The 20,612-nt window shown below is 49.2% G+C and overlaps 1 protein-coding gene across 1 annotated transcript; it reads left to right on the forward strand.

Moving 5' to 3' along the window:
* The first annotated feature begins 2,973 nt into the window (after positions 1-2,973).
* On the forward strand, positions 2,974-20,140 carry LOC130109959 (fibronectin type III domain-containing protein 7-like). The gene is made up of 14 exons (XM_056276923.1): positions 2,974-3,075; positions 3,249-3,264; positions 3,402-3,662; positions 4,711-4,971; positions 7,347-7,607; positions 7,729-7,992; positions 9,760-10,014; positions 10,807-11,064; positions 12,876-13,133; positions 13,808-14,062; positions 16,414-16,674; positions 17,745-17,774; positions 18,111-18,157; positions 20,010-20,140. The coding sequence occupies exons 1-13, from the start codon at positions 2,974-2,976 to the stop codon at positions 18,140-18,142; spliced, it is 2,514 nt and encodes an 837-aa protein (XP_056132898.1). The 3' UTR covers positions 18,143-18,157; positions 20,010-20,140.
* The last annotated feature ends 472 nt before the right edge of the window (positions 20,141-20,612 follow it).

The raw sequence follows: 20,612 nt of genomic DNA on the forward strand, positions 1-20,612 counted from the left end.
AATTATTTTAATTTTCTGCTATTTTTCTGGTCCTCTCTGGAACAATACCTACCACCTCCAGAAAAATGAGGATCATAAGTGCATTTTTGCAAAAATGCATATATATATTGCATAATGCCAAAACATTTCTAAGTCCCAGAAATTTTTTTTTATATAGGTGAAAAAAATCAAAGATGCTCAGAATCATCTGAAATGTCGAGAAAAGTGGTTTTTAGCAAATTGTTTTAAGAAAAATGCATATTTTGCATAATTACGCATAATTATGCATAATTTTAATTATTGTTCTGCTATTTTTTATAGGTGCCCCCGATCATCCCCAATAACCTCCAAAAAGAATCAAGGCCCCAAGTGCTTTAGTTTGGCCCTTTATAGACTCTCACACAGACACACACCACACACCAGACACACATTGTGAAAATACAGGAGTAGATTTTATTTTTGGTTTTCCTAAATTTTAATCACAAAGATGGTGACGCATTCTTTTTTTTATAAATATGCTTTTATTTTTAGCCAAGTTTCATATGCATAAATGTCAATTCTCCCACAGAAGGCCTGAACTCTTTGCACTTAAAAAAGAAGTTGAACAATATATGAGGACAACCTCTTCTTCAAAAAACACAAAGGCTTTAAAAACTACCAACATTTGCAAATCTCCGAATCTGTTTACATAAAATATGATCTCGCCTTTATTTATTTGTATAATTTGCTTTTCTCTTTTGTGTCTTTATTGTTTTTTATCTTCAATGTATTGTTTTTGCGGTGTCTCGTGTGTCTGTGGAGCTGTGCATTACCATGAATAGAATAAATAATAATGACACGGAAATGATTTGAAATGATCTTAACCGCTTATCCTGCTCTCAGGGCTACTGGGGCCTATTCCAGCAGTCTTTGGGCGACAGGCGGGGAGACACCCTGGACAGGACGCCAGGCCATCACAGGGCTGAGACACACACACACAAACACACACACACACAGTATATATATATATATTGTAGCGAATTCGGGGGACAACGCAACCACAGGAACTGCCGCGGCCGGGAAGCGAACCCGTATCGCCCGCACCGCAGGAGGCATCGCTAACCGCTCGACTAAAGGGTCAGACCCGCAAATCTTCTTATCCATGTACGTTACAATATATATATATATATATAGTGGCGAATTCTATTGGAGTGTTCCTGCTGGGAGACAGGGGGTTCATTTGCATTTTACCCACAATGCAGCGAACTCGGGGCGGGGGCAGTCGGGGACCGTCACAGCCGGGACACGAACTCGGATTTCCCGCACCGCGGGCGACAACGTTAACCAGCCGACTAAAGGGTCGGACACGTGTCTGCTTATTCATGCAGGTTACACTACCACCCTCCTTCGGGAAGCGCGTCCCCATGCTTCAGCATATCAACTCCCTCACGCCTCTGGGCGCACGCGCTTCCGATGATCTCACGGTCTCGCCATCCCACTTGTGACACCAATGTAGCGAATTCGGAGGGGGGGGGGCAGTCGGGAACCGCCGCAGCCGGGACGCGAACCCGTGTCTCCTGCACCGCGGGCGACAACGTTAACCAGTCGACTACAGAGTCCGAACACGGTCTCACCATCCATTTTTGGGAGGGTGAGACCGTGAGGTCTTCAGAAGCGCGTGCGCCCAGAGGCGTGAGGGAGCTGATGTGCTGAAGCGCGGGGACGCGCTTCCCGAAAGCGTGGGGTAGTGCACGAATAAGTAGACAAGTTAGCCCTTGGCTAACGCGTCCCGCCCTTTAGTCGACTGGTTAACCTTGTCGCCCGCGGTGCGGGAAATCTGAGTTCGCGTCCCGGCTGTGACGATCCCGGGCTGCCCCCCCACCCCCCAATTCACTACATTGGTGTCAGAAGTGGGATGGTGAGACCTTGAGGTCTCACGGTTCCCCTGTGACTCATTCACTTCAGTGGAGCCTGACTCAGGAGCGCGGCTTTGCCGCACCCTCCACCCTGGCAGAGACAAGTCCGGGCTCTCAGACTGTTCCTCTTCTCGTGAGGTTGCATATGGCCACACAGTCATCACGTTCTGAGTCAGAGTTTGGTCATCCGGGAAACTCAGATGCAGCTGTGGGAGAGAGAGATATAAGGCCTCAGAAGGCAATGACGTCATTCAAAAGAGCTGGACTTTTTTTTTTAGTTTTGATTTATCTTGATTTTGATTCTTGATCCCCCATAGGAGAATGATGCTCTGCATTTAACCCATCCTAGCTGTGTAGCTAGGAGCGGTGGGCAACTGCTAGTGCAGCGCCCGAGGACCAACTCCGGTCCGTCTCGCCACGCCTCGGGCAGGGGCACAGACAGGAGTACTGACCCTACCATGCATGTCTTTTTGATGGTGGGGGAAACCGGAGCACCCGGAGAAAACCCACCGCAGACACGGGGAGACCATGCAAACTCCACACAGAGGACGACTCCCAAGGTTGGACAACCCCAGGGTTCGAACCCAGTGTCCCTCTTGCTGTGAGGCGCTAGCGCCAACCGCTGGGCCACGGTGATTCTAAATCCCATCCAAAGGATGGGTCAAATCACAAGTGGTTGGACCCACTGCAGAGTCCCACTCATTATACTGCCCCCGAATGTTTGGCTTCTTCTAAATCCCCACACACCAGTGCATTTGCACAAACCAACAGACTGTGTTTTATTTTGGATTTGTGACTCATCGACCGACAAACACGTCGTGTCAGTTCGGGTCCGGTGTGTCGAATCGGAGCCGCTCGACAGCAGATTCCCGGGCTGCTTTTTGCCCCTCCTGCACATATTCCCTCTCGTTACCTCACACCTCCCTGACAACACAAGTTCTACCCTCTCTCCTGCCGCTCACCTGCCTCTTGCCTGTCTCTGATTGGACACCTGGCTTCGGTGGGACGGGCTAGGAGCGGGTATTTGAACCGACACAGGAGTCAAACCGGTTGAAGAGAAAAAAGTAAAACAGTGAGAGTGAAGGATTCTCGACGCGTAATGAAGGCCCCAACAGAAGCAGCAGGGGACCGCTGGAATCCACAGGGATCTGACGCAATGAAGTGGCTGCTAGTTTTTGCACTGCTGGGCAACGGCGTACAGGTAGGGTACAACAACCCATTGTGTCATAGGGAACGCGCAGCACTAGGAATTTCACCCACGAGCAGGGCGGCCGCAGAGCAATGGTTGAGTTGGACAGGTTTTAACTGAGCTTGCGTGGTTTAAATGGGACTTTAAAACCGGTGTCAATGTTCTTTATTCTTCCAACTTTTCAGACTGCAGTCCAGTCAGGTATGCCCCTTTTTGTACTATTTCCCCTGTAATTGCTTGTGTCACTGCCAAACACACCTTCATTTTTGTTGCCCTCAGTTTTTGTGTGACATAATGACCGCGTAAAGCCGTGCCATCACCACCCTCTCCCCCCTCAGATATCGCCGCATCCGTGTTTTCGGCAACGTCGAAGACCCTGATCCTCAGATGGACCAGGTATTCTGGGGCCAGCTCCTACAAGGTCACCGTCACCCCACGGAACACGCCAAACAACCCGGCTGCTTTCGCCCAGTTCGGCGCCAACATCGTGATGGGGTCTGTCAAATCCCTGTCCCCGAACACCCTGTACGATATCGATATTGAAGCTCTGGACAGTTCCCAGGCGACGCTGAGCAGCGACGCTCTCCAGTGGAGGACGGGTAGGTTGTCCACGCCTGCAGGCCCTCATCCCCTACTTTTACGAGGACGGTTCAATATCTTGGACAAGTTAAATGTCACCTAAAGCCCGGATGAATGGTCCGTTTCAACGTCTCGCTACGCTGACAGTGGGGGGGTGGACAGCTGTAGGTTTTCAATAGCATAATAATATCACATTATCAGCATGTAAAATGCCCTATTCTCTGGGCGCACACCACATGGCCGGTTGGAGTCCAGCCGGAGACCTTTGTTGTACGTCACGCCCCTCGCTCTCTCTCCATTTCCTGTCTGCCTCCGCCGTCACTGTCCAATAAAGGTATAAAAAAGACCAAAAAAAAAGAAAAAGAAATCAAATTTCTAGAAAATACTTGTTCACACAGCAGATATTAGGGTTGAGATACTGGTTTTGAAATTGCCTTTCAAAAGTCTTGCAAAATTAGTGGAGGATTTAAACTCCTGAGGATGAAACTCTTACTGTAAAAAAATGAAAATGTTGATTTACACACTTAAATGTATATATATATATGTTTTTTAAAGTGGATGCTATGGGCAGGTGCCACCTCATGCAAAGTAGTGCATATGGTCAATGCATGTTCAAGGAAAATTTGAAAGGATGTCTCGCAATGCGACTGAAAGTTGAGCAATACTTGTGTTTGTCCCTTCCTCATAGGAGGAATTTACAATTAGCATTGGGAGGGGGGGGGGATTTAAGTATTCAGCGTTGGAAAATTGTTGTATTTTTGCTAGTAAAATGCAGGAGATTGTTGCTTCTGCCTTCCCCCCCTCCTCAAATTTATTACTAACAAAGGTGATTAAAAAAGAAGGAGAGAGAGAGATTTCACCTCATTTGGTTCACTGTAACCCTTTTCGTGCATTGACGGTAACGATAACGATGACACGCGCCTCCCGTGTCGGCTTGTTTTGTCGGTTTCCAGCGGCTCTGTAGACGGATTTCCCCGGTCCTTTCGATTCACTGTGTGATTGTGTTCTTTTACCGCTCATAATCCCTAACAATATGTGTCTCGTTCATGTACTGTAACTGCTTCCCAGCCCCTGAGGCGATGGATCCCATCGAGACGGCGAAGCCAAAGGATAGCACCACCTTGATAGTTGAATTCGGGGAGACGACCGGGGCCACCGAGTACATCGTCCGCGTCCAAAACACCGCCGGCTACTTCAGGGAGAGCACCGTGTTGTCGTCCCCTGCTCGGGTCCAATCCCTCGAGCAGTACACTGACTACAGTCTCAGCATCATTGCTGTAAACAACGGAGGCCGCAGTCAGCCGTCCCCCTCCACAGCAGCAAAGACAGGTACCGTGGGCGCTCGCATCGTCTAATGTGCTCGATACAAAGTGTGAGAATTCCTTCTGTTTCTGCTCTTTCAGATGTCTGTTGTCTGCACTGCCACCCCAGGACTTATTCAGCCGTATAGCCGTTGTGTTTTGAGCTCACCTAGGGTCATGAGCCTTGGGTAGGGACCGAAAGGGCGCGATATATAAACGAATTCCCTCCGTAGGGTGTCTGGGCTCAGCACTCGGAGATCGGGCGAGGAGCTCGGACATCCGGAGGGAGCTCGGGGCTGCTCCTTCATGTCGAAAGGAGCCAGTTGAGATCAGGACGCCCTCCTGGGCGCCTTCCTTTGGAGGTTTGCCGGGCACGGCCAACTGGGGGGAGACCCCGGGGTAGGCCCAGAACTCGCTGGAGGGACTACACGTCCAGTCCGGCCCGGGAAGGCCTCGGGATCCCCCCGGGAGGAGCTGGAGGGCGTTGCTGGGGGGAGGGGGACGTCTGGAGTGGCCTACTTAGCTTGCCGCCGCCGCCACCCGAGCCCGGAGAAGCGGCTGATGATGATGATGATGAGGTGTTTTGAGATCTATTGGAGGAACGACCTGGGAAAAGAATAACAGAAATCCTTATGACACACATAATCAGATATGGAAAACAGCTACACACCGGTGGGGGGGGGGACTTCCGAAGGCTGTACTGAAATGAGTCACTCGTCCGCTGGGAAACACCGAGCGTCATTATCATCACCCCTCATTCCCAGATAAGTCACTTGATCTCCCTCATTGTAGCAGAAACCCCATTTCATTACCTGTGCAAATCAAGGCCTGACCATATAAGACACACTTCGAGCCCCCCGGGGGTGGGGTGGGGTGGGGGGAGTGGGTTTCCATGCATGGGAGGTAACTGTGCCCCGCTCCTTTCTAAGTAAAACACAAAGAGCCGCCCTCATCTGGGGGACGTAGGTTCCCTCCCCGGGGAACCACCCAGTGTACAGTGACACGATGTGATACCTCCGAACGCCACAAACGCGCCACAAGCAGTTTCGTCGTTTTGTGCTCAGTGTTTACCATTTTGTTCGGCTCGGGTGAAATGGTGCATAGACCCCCTCCCTGGTTTGGGCCATTGTGGGATCTCAAATAGTGACGGTGTAACATGAACACCTCAGCGGGGTTTCTAACACACTCAGAAGGCTTCGGGCGTGTACTTATGTCATGAGCCCCCATTTAAACACTAAGACAAGTCTTGACGTGATGTATTTGAACCGTATGATATAGCGTGACCCAAATATAATGCGGTGTAAGACAAGGCGATGTTACACAACATAACACAGCATTGCGCGTGTGGCTTTACCGCAACAGCTGCCCCCGAGTTTGTCCAGACAAGCACATCTGGACACCGGTTTGGGCTCACTGGCTTTAGCCAATCCCAATAATTTGACCATCATTTTGCATACCGTCTGCGTTCACGATCTGTCAATATTCTGCCCGGTTAGAACAAATATTCCTAACGTACGTCCGACGGGCACGGCCAACCGGGAGGAGACCCCGGGGTAGGCCCAGAGCTCGCTGGAGGGACTACATGTCCCATCCGGCCTGGGAATGTCTCGGGATCCCCCAGGAGGAGCTGGAGGGACTACACGTCCCATCCGGCCCGGGAACGTCTCGGGATCCCCCAGGAGGAGCTGGAGGGACTACACGTCCCATCCGGCCCGGGAACGTCTCGGGATCCCCCAGGAGGAGCTGGAGGGACTACACGTCCCATCCGGCCCGGGAACGTCTCGGGATCCCCCAGGAGGAGCTGGAGGGACTACACGTCCCATCCGGCCCGGGAACGTCTCGGGATCCCCCAGGAGGAGCTGGAGGGACTACACGTCCCATCCGGCCCGGGAACGTCTCGGGATCCCCCAGGAGGAGCTGGAGGGACTACACGTCCCATCCGGCCCGGGAACGTCTCGGGATCCCCCAGGAGGAGCTGGAGGGACTACACGTCCCATCCGGCCCGGGAACGTCTCGGGATCCCCCAGGAGGAGCTGGAGGGACTACACGTCCCATCCGGCCCGGGAACGTCTCGGGATCCCCCAGGAGGAGCTGGAGGGACTACACGTCCCATCCGGCCCGGGAACGTCTCGGGATCCCCCAGGAGGAGCTGGAGGGCCTTGCTGGGGAGAGGGACGCCTGGAGTGCCTTACTTAGCTTGCTGCCACCGCCAACCGACCCCGGAGAAGCGGCTGATGATGATGATGATGATGATGATGATAATGATGATTCCTAACTTACCTGCATTGAGGGCCAATAACATGTACTCTTGCTGTGTCAACAGGGTTCATCCCATGGAAACACTTCTCAAACTTGACATGATATTTTTTGCCTCTTTTGTTTCCCCCCCCCCCTCTCCCATAGCTTTGCCTCCTCCTCAGCTGACCGCCTCCTCCCCCACCAATGACAGCATCGTCGTGTCCTGGGAGCTCGTGGACCACGCCGTGCACTACTCCCTGGTCATCCACAGGCTGGGCTCCGACAACGGCGCCACGCTGAACACCACAGACACCAGCATGACCGTCTCGGGCCTGGAGGCCGGCTCCCTCTACGTCATCAGGGGTTACGCCTGGGACCCGGAGGGGAGGCGGGGGGAGGGTAGCTCGTACATCAACCAGACCACACGTAAGGGTGGACAGGGGCGGGGTTTGCGAGAGCGGCCCCTTTTACCGTCTTTTATGTTTTGGAGTTTTCGCGTCTTGTTTACCGGTTAACGTGTCGCTTTGTGTGTCTCGATGTGCTACAGGACCTCCGACACCAGCCTCTCTAACCGCATCTGTGGCGCCGGGCGACGGCTCGGCCGAGCTGCTGGTGTCCTGGGACCTGGGTCAGGAGGTCCACGGGACCACCGAATACTTTGTGACGAGTGACGCGAACCTCCAATGTAACTCCACATCCGGCGGCTGCTCCCTGTCGCCGGTGGCGTGCGGGGAGACTCACACCATCCAGGTCACGGCCTGGAACGAGGCCGGGCCCAGCCTCCCGTCCAATCCTCTGGTCTTCGTCACCTGTGAGTAATGGGGCTGCTCTGTTTGGGTTAAATTATCACGGAAATGTAGGTATTAGGGCGTCCGGGTGGCGTGGCGGTCTATTCCGTTGCCTACCAACGTGGGGATCGCTGGTTCGAATCCGGCTTGGTCGGGCGTCCCTACAGACACCATTGGCCGTGTCTGCGGGTGGGAAGCCGGATGTGGGTATGTGTCCTGGTCGCTGCACTAGCGCCTCCTCTGGTCTGTCGGGGTGCCTGTTGCGGGGGGAACGGCGTGATCCTCCCATGCACTACGTCCCCCTGGTGAAACTCCTCACTGTCAGGTGAAAAGAAGCGGCTGGTGACTCCACATGTATGGGAGGAGGCATGTGGTAGTCTGCAGCCCTCCTGGATCAGCAGAGGGGGTGGAGCAGAGACCGGGACGGCTCGGAACAGTGGGGTAATTGGATGGGTACAATTGGGGAGAAATATGGGGGGAATTCCCCCCCCAAAAAAAGAAATGTTGGTATTAGCATGTATTGACGCTGCTAATAGGCAAATGTAATTTGTTTAAAAATGGGAATTTTGGGAAAATGGGAATTTTTTGCTCTAATTCTTTTTTCTGCTCGATAATAAAGAAGAGCGATGCCTTTGTTCAGCACAAATGCATGGACGTGGAAAGAGAAATGTCTTTCGAGGAGCTACACATATGCGCAGGGAGGCGAGCCGGGAGTTTTTCCCAGTCTCGTGTTGTCCCCAGACTCCGTTTGGAGGAACAAAAACGGTGTCTGTGTTGAGGAAAACACAAACGCCGGGCAGTACAGTGTGATGACTGTAAATAACCAGACACAGGAAGTCACGACCAGACGTGTCAGAGACAAGGACAGATGAGTGACTCGAACGTGTCGGAGGGCACGCTTTTGCTAACCGGTGTATTTTTTTGTTGTTGCTTAAAACCGTAGATTAGTACTTCCTTGCTGTTCTCACTTGAAAACAGGACAGAATATTTGCAAGATAGTGGAATAATTTTGCACTTTATAACAAAACACCACTCCATCTCTTTCGTATTTCCTGCTCTTGGCCATTTGAGATGATAAAGCTGCATGATAATATGAGCAAAATCTGTTTTAAACCTTCTGAAACACTGAAGGGCGGGCGGCACGGTGGTGCAGCGGTTACTACGGTCACCCCGCAGTGAGAAGGTCCCGGGTTCGAGCCCCGGGGTAGTCCAACCTTGGGGGTCGTCCTCTGTGTGGAGTTTGCATGTTCTCCCCGGTTTCCTCTGGGGGCTCCGGTTTCCTCCCACAGGCCAAACACATATAGGGCAGGTGAATCGGCCATAATAAATTGTCCCTATGTGTGAGTGTGTGTGTGTGTGTGTGGGCCCTGTGATGGACTGGCGGCCTGTCCAGGGTGTCTCCCCGCCTGCCGACCAATGACTGCTGGGATAGGCTCCAACATCCCTGTGACCCTGAGGGCTGGATAAGCGGTTTGGATAGTGGATGGATGGATGAAACACTGAAAAGGAGCTAGAGATATACTACTACAATCACAATTCATCATTCAGTGAAAACCCTCATCATCCCATTAAGACTCAGCTTTACATTAGTTTGGGGAAACTCAGCGATACTAATGATTCCTACGCCCTTCAATGTGTAAAAGAAGTAAATCAGTACCCATTTGCATGGTAACTCACCGTACTGACAGTGATAGCCACACCGACCTCTCCGCTTTACATTGAGAAACTTCCTCAGTGCATGTCGTTTACTGCTGCATCCCTCAGTGTGCCTTAACCCATTGTGTCCCCAGTCCCCTGCCCGCCAGAGTCTCTCGCAGCGGTGGAGACGGACGCAGGGAACTGCACGCTGGCATGGAACGCCGTGCCCCACGCCGACAAGTACGCCGGCTTCATCAAGAGAGGCGACGGAGGGGAGGTGGTGTGCAACACCACCGGAGACAGCTGCAACTACACCTGTCAGTGTGGCCACACATACCTGATGTCCGTGTATGCCCTCAACCAAGCTGGCTCTAGTCCCCCCGGACGGGTCCTCAACTACACCACCTGTAAGCACCGGCCACAGTGCAGCCAGTTCTGTTTTTGCACCACTTAAAGAAGTCAGTGTCGTGTAATCGCGTCGGCTCTTTGAGGACGCGTGCTTGCGGCACACTGACACGTTAGATCGACTGGTCTGAAATCACGTCTTTTGTGCTTTTCCATGGCAAGTAAAAATGTTACGCCGCTCATTATTGCTTTGTTGGGACCATTTGTCTCGGAATAATGAAAAAGCAGTCCAGGTCTGGAGTTTAAGCTTCTTCAAGATCTGTTTTTCCCCCTGCGCTTCACCAGCACCTTGTAGGACTTTGTAGTTGTGCAGAGTTGTGTTACTCAGCAGCTCAGTTGTATTTAAAGTAATGCATGTTAATATTTAATAATTAACATTTGAATTAATTTAATAGTTAATGGTTAATGATGCAACACAGGGGCCATGTTAATCAATCAGAGGGCACAATGCTCTTCGGACCCACCCGCTCGTAGTGACACACCCACCTCCGTACTTCTGCAGCAGCGCCCTCCTGACATGCTCAGAGGAACTTTGGTTTGGGTCCAAATTGTCATGCATGTGCCCACTGCTGGACAGCATGGCACAAGATGCGTGTAGATCTCTGTGTTATGCAAGAAGGTCCTGGGTTCGAGCCCTGAGGTAGTCCCACCTTGGGGGGTCGTCCCGGGTCGTCCTCTGTGTGGAGTTTGCATGTTCTCCCCGTGTCTGTGTGGGTTTCCATACTAAATTGTCCCTAGGTGTGTGTGTGTGTGTGTGTGTGTGTGTGAAAGTAATATTGTCTGTGTCACCTTAGTGCCTTGCTGTCCGGAGGACGTGTCCATCTCTCTGGTAACCCCGGACACCATGGAGATCGCCTGGACGGCCGCGCGAGGGGCGGAGCTGTACGAGACGCGGGCTGCGGACAGGTCAGAGGTTATCCTCTGTAACGACACGGCGCCGGTCTGCGCCCTCTCTGACCTCAGGTGCAACAGCCTCTACACCGTCCTGGTGACACCCTGCAACGACGTCAGAGGCTGCAACCGCCACTGCCACCCTCACACCAAGGAGACGGGTAGATAAAACACACACACACACACTCAGTACGGATGTACTTCAGAGAGAAGGTTTTGGTTTTCGACATCTTCGTTTGGTGCGGGATCGTTATTGGTGCGGCATTCAGCTCAAAGACTAGAAAACCAGTTATCCAGAATCCTTAAGACTGCTGGGAAACCGGCAGAGAACCGTGTGGCACAGCCGTATACAGACCGGCCCTGGCTATAGTGAGGCCAGCCCCCTCCTCCACAATGCGTTCGCACTGCTTCCCCACCAACCAAAGCCTCAGAGCACCGACAACCAAAAAAGAGGTCTGTAATGGGGGGGGGGGGGGAGACACAACATATAGGCAACTACACCGCTCCAAAAAATAAAGGGAACACCTAAAAACACAATATAGACCTGGATGAATGAAATATTTCAGCTGAAAATCTTTATTTATTAGACAGAGGAATGTGTTTAGAGCAACATAACCTAAGAGTGATCAATGGAAATCAAAATCATTAGCCCATTAAGGTCCGGATTCAGAATCATACTCAAAATCAAAGCGGAAAATGAGAACATAGGCTGATCCAACCTCTGTGGAAATTCTTCAAGACGACTCAAAACGAGGCTCAGTAGTGTGTGTGTGGCCACCACCTGCAAATCCATCCCTGTTATAGGGGTTGTCTTGCAAATTGTCTAATTTCCACCTGGTGGAAATTAGACAATTTGCCAACGGGTGACATTGAGTCACAAATCAGTGTAGCTTCCTAACTGGACAGGTTGATATCTCAAAAGTGTTGTTGACTTGGAGCTACGTCGCATTGCTTATGTGTTGACTTTATTTTTTTGAGCAGTGTAGTAGTAGGCAATTAAGGGCAAGGAGACCAAACAAGAAATAACATTATTCGGCACACTACACACAATAATTGGGCATCAGCGCGCCACAGAGACCAAGAGGCACAGCGGCACGGCGGCCCGGAGGTTAGCCCTGTCGCCTCACAGCAAGAAGGTCCTGGGTTCGAACCCCAGGTCCTTTCTGTGTAGGGTTTGCATGTTCTCTGCAATGGGTTCCTCCGGGCGGGCGCTCCGCTTTCCCCCCGCCACCAAAAAGGCATGCATGTTAGGGTTAATACTCCTGCCTGTGCCCCTGAGCAAGGCAGTGGAAAGAAGAACTGGAGTCGCACTGCAGCTGCCCGCTGCTCCTATACGATAGGATGGGTTACACGCAGAGAACACGTTCCTCGTGAGAATAAAATGGCTTTCATTTTGATGTTGACGAAACGTAGGAGTGCAGGCAGGAGCAGATGTGTGCGCCGCCCGCTGAGGGGCTAGCTGCACTGGCAACGACTCCAGTGTCCTGCAGACCCCCCCCCCCCCAACACAACAGTTTTATGTATTTAAACATGCATTAATTAATTCTGATTTTTTTACATGATGCTGAAGTACTCCTCCTCAGCATCGAGGGTGCTCATTAACATGTGTGTGTTTGATAACTCCTGTTTTTATGGAGTTTTAAAACTGGGTTTTACACAGCTTTTACTCGTTACGTTTGAGACGAGTTTCCCAAAGACAAATTTCCAGCCTCGGTGGGACTAATACGTTCGGTTCTCCTTCCTCTTTATGTCCGTCATGCACACGATAGTTGTGCTTTCAGCAACCCCACATTTTTGTTGCGCTCACGGGACGCCGTGGAGCACACGGTAAAGTCAGAATACAGTATATAATGGATTAAAATCCTGACTATCACAGATACAAGGAGTAAGCGGCCCGAGGTAGCGTTTGCAGAAGTGCTGGTTTACGAAGTGGAGGGCAGAAGTCTGACTGCGGCGCTTTTGTCCCTCCCAGCCCCTTGTATGCCGACGGATCTGACGGTGAATCGGAAAAACACAACAACCTGCATCACTGTGAGCTGGACGGCAGACAACCGTGCAGCCAACTACACCGTGACTGCACGGGGAGGGGGCGGCGTGTATACCTGCACCACCGCCGACAGCAGCTGTGACCTGAGCGGCCTGTCCTGTGGGTCCATCTACGAGGTCAGCAGCATCGCCCGCAGCCCGGCAGGCCTGAGTTTACCCAGCTACTCTGTTTCTTGGGAAACAGGTGAGTCAGTCAATATTCTACAGGGAACGTATGTACTGGCTATATATATGAAAGCTGTTTTGGGATTGGATGAAAGCTGGATTTGAACTTCACTTAAACGCCTCTCTGTCTTGTCACTGTGAAGTCCCTTTGCACAGCTAATGACAATATAGTCCTGGCGGTGTCGTCACGGGGAGTAAAACTGTTTGCGTGTGGACAGTACATTAAACTTGCAAGTTGCAACGTTAAACCCAGATGCAGCTGAGAGAATGCGACCCTCGGATGACCTTTGCCATGGTGAAAGAATAAACCTAGAATAGCAGCCACATCCGATATATGCATGGTAACAGCTGAGTTTGTTGCAAGGTCTGATCTTTGCATTAAAATGTAAGACTCACAAGATACCATCTATCTATCTCTCTGTCCATCTATCTATCTATCTATCTATCTATCTATCTATCTATCTATCTATCTATCTATCTATCTATCTATCTATCTATCTATCTGTCTGTCTGTCTGTCTGTCTGTCTGTCTGTCTGTCTGTCTGTCTGTCTGTCTGTCTGTCTGTCTGTCTGTCTGTCTGTCTCTATCTATCTATCTATCTATCTATCTATCTATCTATCTATCTATCTATCTATCTATCTATCTATCTATCTATCTATCTATCTATCTATCTATCTATCTATCTATGTTAGCACCCTGTTGCCCCGTAAACCTGACTGTGGATCAGGTGACTCAGGCAATGTCAAACGTCACATGGTCTCACGCCAGAGGGGCGGAGTCATTCATCACGTCGCTGACGTCATCGCGGGGTCACGCCCGGTGCCACGCCCAGGACTCCCACTGCCTAATGGGATGCATTACCTGTGGCACCAACTACACCGTCAGTATGGAGGCATTCAGTCGCTCGGGAGTCAGATCGAACTGCACCTATCAGGGCTTCTCATCCAGTGAGTACAACGTCCCGCGTGAAAGAACGGCAGCTCCTCGCGGCAAATGTGGGAGTGGCGCCAGTTTCTGAGATTGTCATTGGTTCAAAAGGAGCATTAGTGCTGTGAAAGGTTTTCAGCTTAATCTGTTGCTTTGCACATACACACACACACACGCTTGGCTAGTACTTGGATGGAAGCCTTTCCGGGAAAACTGAGTTGCTGCCGGAAGTGGTGTTGGTGGGCCAGTAGGGGGCAGTCTTCCCCCTGGTCCTAATAAAAACAAGAAATATCAAATCCCAGCGCCCCAGAGCAGTGACGGGGGCGCTGTGCTGTAGGAGACGCCGTCCTTCGGATGAGACGTTAAACCCAGGTCCTGACTCGCCGTGGTCATTAAAGATCCCATGGCACTTATCGCAAAGAGTAGGGGGTCCCCCGGTGGCCTGGCAGAATCCCTAACCTGGCTCTCTCCACCTGGCCACCTAATCAACCCCCCCCCCATGCAATTGGCTCAATGATTCCTCCCTCTCCACCTCAAGCTGATGTGCGGTGAGGGTTGTGGCGCAAAATGGCTGCCGCTGCATCACCCAGGTGGTGCTGCACATTGGTGGTGGTTGAAGTGAGTTCCCCCCCTTCACTGTGAAGCGCTATATAAATGTAATGATAATGTAAACTACTAATAAGACACGTTAGCCCCTAGCTAACTTCTGTAAACTACTAATAAGACACGTTAGCCCCTAGCTAACTTCTGGAAACTACTAATAAGACACGTTAGCCCCTAGCTAACTTCTGTAAACTACTCATATGACACGTTAGCCCCTAGCTAACTTCTGTAAACTACTAATAAGACACGTTAGCCCCTAGCTAACTTCTATAAACTACTAATAAGACACGTTAGCCTCTAGCTAACGGGACGTAAACTACTAATAAGACACGTTAGTCCCTAGCTAACGGGACGTAAACTACTAATAAGACACGTTAGCCCCTAGCTAACGGGACGTAAACTAATAAGACACATTAGCCCCTAGCTAACTTCTGTAAACTACTAATAAGACACGTTAGCCCCTAGCTAATCGGACGTAAACTACTAATAAGACACGTTAGCCCCTAGCTAACGGGACGTAAACTACTAATAAGACACGTTAGCCCCTAGCTAACGGGACGTAAACTACTAATAAGACGAGTCTGACCCTTTAGCCGAGCGGTTAGTACACCCCGTATCGAATCCCGCACCGAATCCCGCACCGGGCAAGAAAATAACCGCTCACAATAATAGTAATAATAATTATCATTATAGCATAACTGCTTATGAAGTCATTTAGTAAATATTGGCGCTGGGTCAGGTTCTGTAGCTTCTTTTTTTATTACAAAATTGCATCTGTGTAGAGGAGCTCGATCAGGAGTCGTGACAACTTTCTCTTTCGGCTACACAACGTGCACCATTTATTCCTTCACCATAACAACAACCACAAAAACCCACGCGCAGCGGAAGTGTGCCAATGTGAACACGAACCGAGAAAACACCAGCTGTAAACAAACGTTCCTACCAGCTCAATAGGGGGAATTGTGTATCCCTATAACCACTACATCTGTTTATTTGCAGAGGCCTTACAATGGTCTACCTGTAGATCTCACACATCTTTATTTAGTTGGAAACATTATACAGGTACACGATCGCAGAAGAAGAAGAAGTGTAGCCTCCTGTGTATCGGAACTTACGATTTGAAGTTTCAGTGTATCCATTTTGCGAACTGCTTTGGCAATGTTTCTTTTTAACAGTGGCACCAATGACGTAATCTAGTTTCAGCCCTGGGCCTAAGGCTGTTAGACAAAGGGGAGAAGTCCTCGCAGCTCCATCTTGGTGTATCTCCTGCATATGTAAGCAGTGGCGCCCCCAGACATTTTTCGTAGGGGGGGGGGGCAAATGGGGCCACTGAAAATCTTGGGGTGGCACACCAAAACCAAAAGCCATGACTGAATTTCGGGAATTCTATGCTGCTGTTGCAGTATACTGTATTGCCTAGTGGAAAACTGTCAATATGAGAGTTAAGAAAAATATACATTATTGATTTTAAATGAACAGCACCTAATGTAAAATATCAGATAGAGCCATATTATGCATAATCAGAAGCATATTCTGCATATGCAACTCGTGGCTGGGGGGGGCCAGCGGGGGGGTGGGCCAGGGATAGTATCAGGGTGGCCGTGGCCACCCCTGGCCACCCCTTGGGGGCGCCACTGTATGTAAAACTGAATAATGAGCTGAAGGCTCCTACTTCGCAAGCACACTTGCTGTCAGGCTGGTTTCTCGGTATCGGGAGGTATGCTTCAAGCTCAGCCTGATACTCTAGTAAAACCCGTGTCCCTTACAGGCGCTTGCTGCCCGTGGGGTATTAAGCTGCACCGGATGGCCAACGACTCGTTGCGGGTGTACTGGCGCGCCCCTGCCGGCCACCACAACTACACAGCAGAGATGGTGGGGAGCAGCGCCAACTACACCTGCACGCCGCCCCCTGGGGAGAACCGCTGTGACGTAAGCAACGTCCAGTGTGGGGGCGTCTACCACGTGGTGGTGGCCCCGCTCACGCGCCACGGCGGCAAGGTCGAGTTCTGCCACGAGAGGCTGTACTCAGGTACTGCAGCAGACCGCATCTCTTTCTCTTTTTTTTAACACAAGCCCTGTTCGACCAGTCATCATGTTTTACCACATCCCAGGGTGGTGGTCTGCGGCAGTCCGGTGACATGAGGCTGATCAGTACTGAATCAGTTTAAAAGATCCTGCAACCCCATCGCTCAGTTTTACTCCCAGCGACAGGCAAACAAGGCTTAGGTTTAAAAATAGTGGAATTTTCCTTTAAAGCTGGTACTTGAATTTCTACAAAAAAACAATTTTAAATCTGAAATGAATACAATAGTTATTATGGCTTCTATTGGTCACCCTTTGATGACCCTATTTTAAAGTGTGAAATAATTTTCAAAAAAAATAAATAAAAAATTTGTAGCTCAAAGTTGTTAAATGGCAGAACAAGCTTGTTTCGTGCTCAATGCACTCATCAGCTGCCTATGTATAGATAGATAGATAGATAGATAGATAGATAGATAGATAGATAGATAGATAGATAGATAGATAGATAGATAGATAGATAGATAGATAGATAGATAGATAGATAGATAGATGTAGGAAAAAATTTATTAACGTTTTTTCCTACATCTATCTTAATATTCTGCTCCTCATTTACTATCTATCTATCTATCTATCTATCTATCTATCTATCTATCTATCTATCTATCTATCTATCTATCTATCTATCTATCTATCTATCTATCTATCTATCTATCTATCTATCTATCTATCTATCTGTCTATCTATCTATCTATCTATCTATCTATCTGTCTATCTATATTTAAATCTATGCACACACGTTGTTAGTAGTGCATGCACAAATAGTGACCTTTTCATACTTCTTGGTTTCACAGCTGATCGTTTCATGAGCATCTCACAGAGTTTTAATTACTCATTCGTGTTATTTTAGCTGGGGAGTGAAAACTGGGAAGGGCAACTAATCACAGCCAATTGACCAGGAAATAGTAAATTAAAACACAATGATTTGAATATTTTACATTATGTGTATTCGAAATCATCACGATTAACATTGATATTTCTGGTTGACCTCATGTTCTCGTATTTGTTTTATTTTCTCAGTCACTTGCTCGGGAAGTGGTGTTGGCATGGGTGAGTGAATTGATTTCTGCTATTTTGTTGCTGTTTTTCGTCGCTGTTCAGTGTGTAAAATAGTAACGCTCCCTAATTTACTGTAGACTGAGGCAGAGAAAGGGTAGTTGCTGCAAGTCATTGAAATCAGCCAACTAGTTCAATGCTTTTTTTTTAAAGGAGGGTTTGTATTAATAATAATAGTAATAATAAGAAGAAGAATCATAAATTAAACTTATGTTAGGGGCATGGCTTTCCATTCACTGTTAGGGACAGATGTAAGACAGCTCATCTATATGGGACAAAGGAAATACCAGGTGCATTTTCTAACATCAGTTTCAATGTCTTTTCTTTCAGTGATCTACAGAGGAAAGAGAAGTGTGGATTAGCATATGCAAGTGCAGGTACCGTAAAAGTTGTGTCTGACTGGAAACTGGTAACTGATTGTTTTAATCTGCACAGTTTTTGTTCTCACTCAGGTCTTATTCGGAAATCAATAAGACCTTTCGTCCATCTCTGAAAGACAGATGAGGTTTTTCATCTCTGGACTAGATGTACCTAGATCTGATCGTTTTTCTGATGAAGTCATGAGGCCGTAGAAGAACTCCTCAGGGTCCCGGTCATGTGATTATTGGTCTGGGCTTAAACCAAAAGACTTTACGAAAACGCTGAAGAATGTTTAGCATTGATGTTCAGTAACATCCTCATATGCAGGGGCAGTTTAATCAAAGGCAAGCAAGTTCAGCAGGCTCCCCTACCTTCAGACAGCCACTACCAAGCTAGCTGCAAAATACAATCTAGCTACAGCTAATTTTAGCAATCCAGAAAACAGTTCCTTTCAGCTCTTTCCTTCAATATGGTCTAAACGGCGTGATAAGATCCTTTGCACATCAGTATAGTTTTTCTGTCATACAATAAAGCAAGGGGCTGTCTGCAGCATGGCTACAGTTAGCAAGTAGATGTTGTGTGCTACTGTAGCTCAGACCCCTACAGCAGGACACAGTGTATCTCCAACATCTATACCACGGTGGCCCAGTGGTCAGCGCTGTTGCCTCACAGCAAGAAGGTCCTGGGTTCGAACCCCAGGCCATCCCAGGTCCTTTCTGTGTGGAGTTTGCATGTTCTCCCCGTGTCTGCGTGGGTTTCCTCCGGGTGCTCCGCTTTCCTCCCACCATCAAATTGACATGCATGTGAGGGTTAATACCGTGCCCCTAAGTCTGTGCCCCTGACCAAGGCAATGGAAAGAAGAACTGGCCCAGGCACAGCAGCTGCCCACTGCTCCTATACAATCTACAATAGGATGGGTTAAATGCAGAAAAGGAAATCCATTGTAAGAATACAATGTCAAATAAAGTGGCTTTCGTTCATTCATTAGCGATTGTAGCTTTAGTCCTTGCTTGAACAGAGCCTATAACTTGAGGGGCCATAGCAGTGAAAGCTGTATTTTGGGCTCCTTTAATACTAACAACTGTAGCTTCACAAATTGTGACAGTGAACTTTATCAGTGGGATATATAAGGTGGTAGCACGGTGGCACAGTGGTTAGCACGGTCACCTCACAGCAAGGTTCTGGGTTCGAGTCCCGGGGTAGTCCAACCCTGGTGGGTCGTCCCGGGTCGTCCTCTGTGTGGAGTTTGCCTGTTCTCCCCGTGTCTGTGTGGGTTTCCTCCGGGGGCTCCGGTTTCCTCCCACAGTCCAAAGACATGTAGGTCAGGTGAATCGGCCGTACTACATTGTCCCTAGGTGTGTGTGTGTGTGTCGGACCTGTGATGGCCTGGCGGCCTGTCCAGGGTGTCTCCCCGCCTGCTGCCCAATGACTGCTGGGTTAGGCTCCAGCATCCCCACGACACTGAGAGCAGGATAAACGGTTCGCATAATGGATGGATGGATTTCTATAAGGTTTAAGCCTTGGCTCCTTCCTCCATTTTGTAATCCTGCCTTTGAGATCACAGATTCCCCCGTCTTTTTGGGGCCCCTGGTGGTTTTGGGGCTCAGTCAGCAATACAGCCATGCTCATGAAGGAGTCTCTTGAAATTGTTCTCATACCAAGGGCATTGCAACGGAGCTGCAAAACTTTAGATACACATCTCCCTCTGCTGGCCAAAAAAAAGAAACAGAGCTTTATGTTCCTGCAGGATTATTTACTTCATTGTTTTGAATACTGTTCTGAAAATCTCTGAAGATTATTTGCCCCTCGTGAGCAGCAAATATCTACTGAACTGAACTGAACATAATCTCTCATGCTTTGTGTTCACAGCTTGCAGTCCCGCATAACGCAACATCACACGAACCAAATCCACCCTTTTCAATCTCCTCCTCCTCCTCCTCCTCCATCACCCCCCCCCCGGTATTCTTGTTGGAGACCAGCCCGAGAATCGAATGGAAACAGTAACACTAGATTAGATAAAAGAGGAGAGAAAAGAAAAGAGGAAGAAAATGTAGTGGCCGTGACACCACAGAGTGCCGCATGGGTAGCTGTTAAACACCACAGTGGTCAAATGACACAAATGAACACAACAGTAATAATGTAGCGGAACGGATGTTTGGAAACTGCTCAGGTCTCTTTGAAAAATTACTCCAAAATATTGATTTTATGTCCTATCTGTAGGCAAACCCATGCTCTGCTCTCAACAAATGATCAAGCGTGTACAACACAACAAGCCATGTGTGTTGTATTTTTATTCTTGTTATCAAAAACATAACCTCTGACCTCTTGGTGTTGATTTTGACATGTTGGAAGGCTTTCCATGAACAAGCACCCATGACTGTCTAACATGGACACACACGCAAGATTATCCGAAATATGTGAAACATTTTACCCCTTTATTTTAACAATTACTGATTGGAAATGGGCTCAAAT

This window comes from Lampris incognitus, chromosome 3 (assembly GCF_029633865.1).
Source record: "Lampris incognitus isolate fLamInc1 chromosome 3, fLamInc1.hap2, whole genome shotgun sequence".
NCBI lineage: Eukaryota > Metazoa > Chordata > Actinopteri > Lampriformes > Lampridae > Lampris > Lampris incognitus.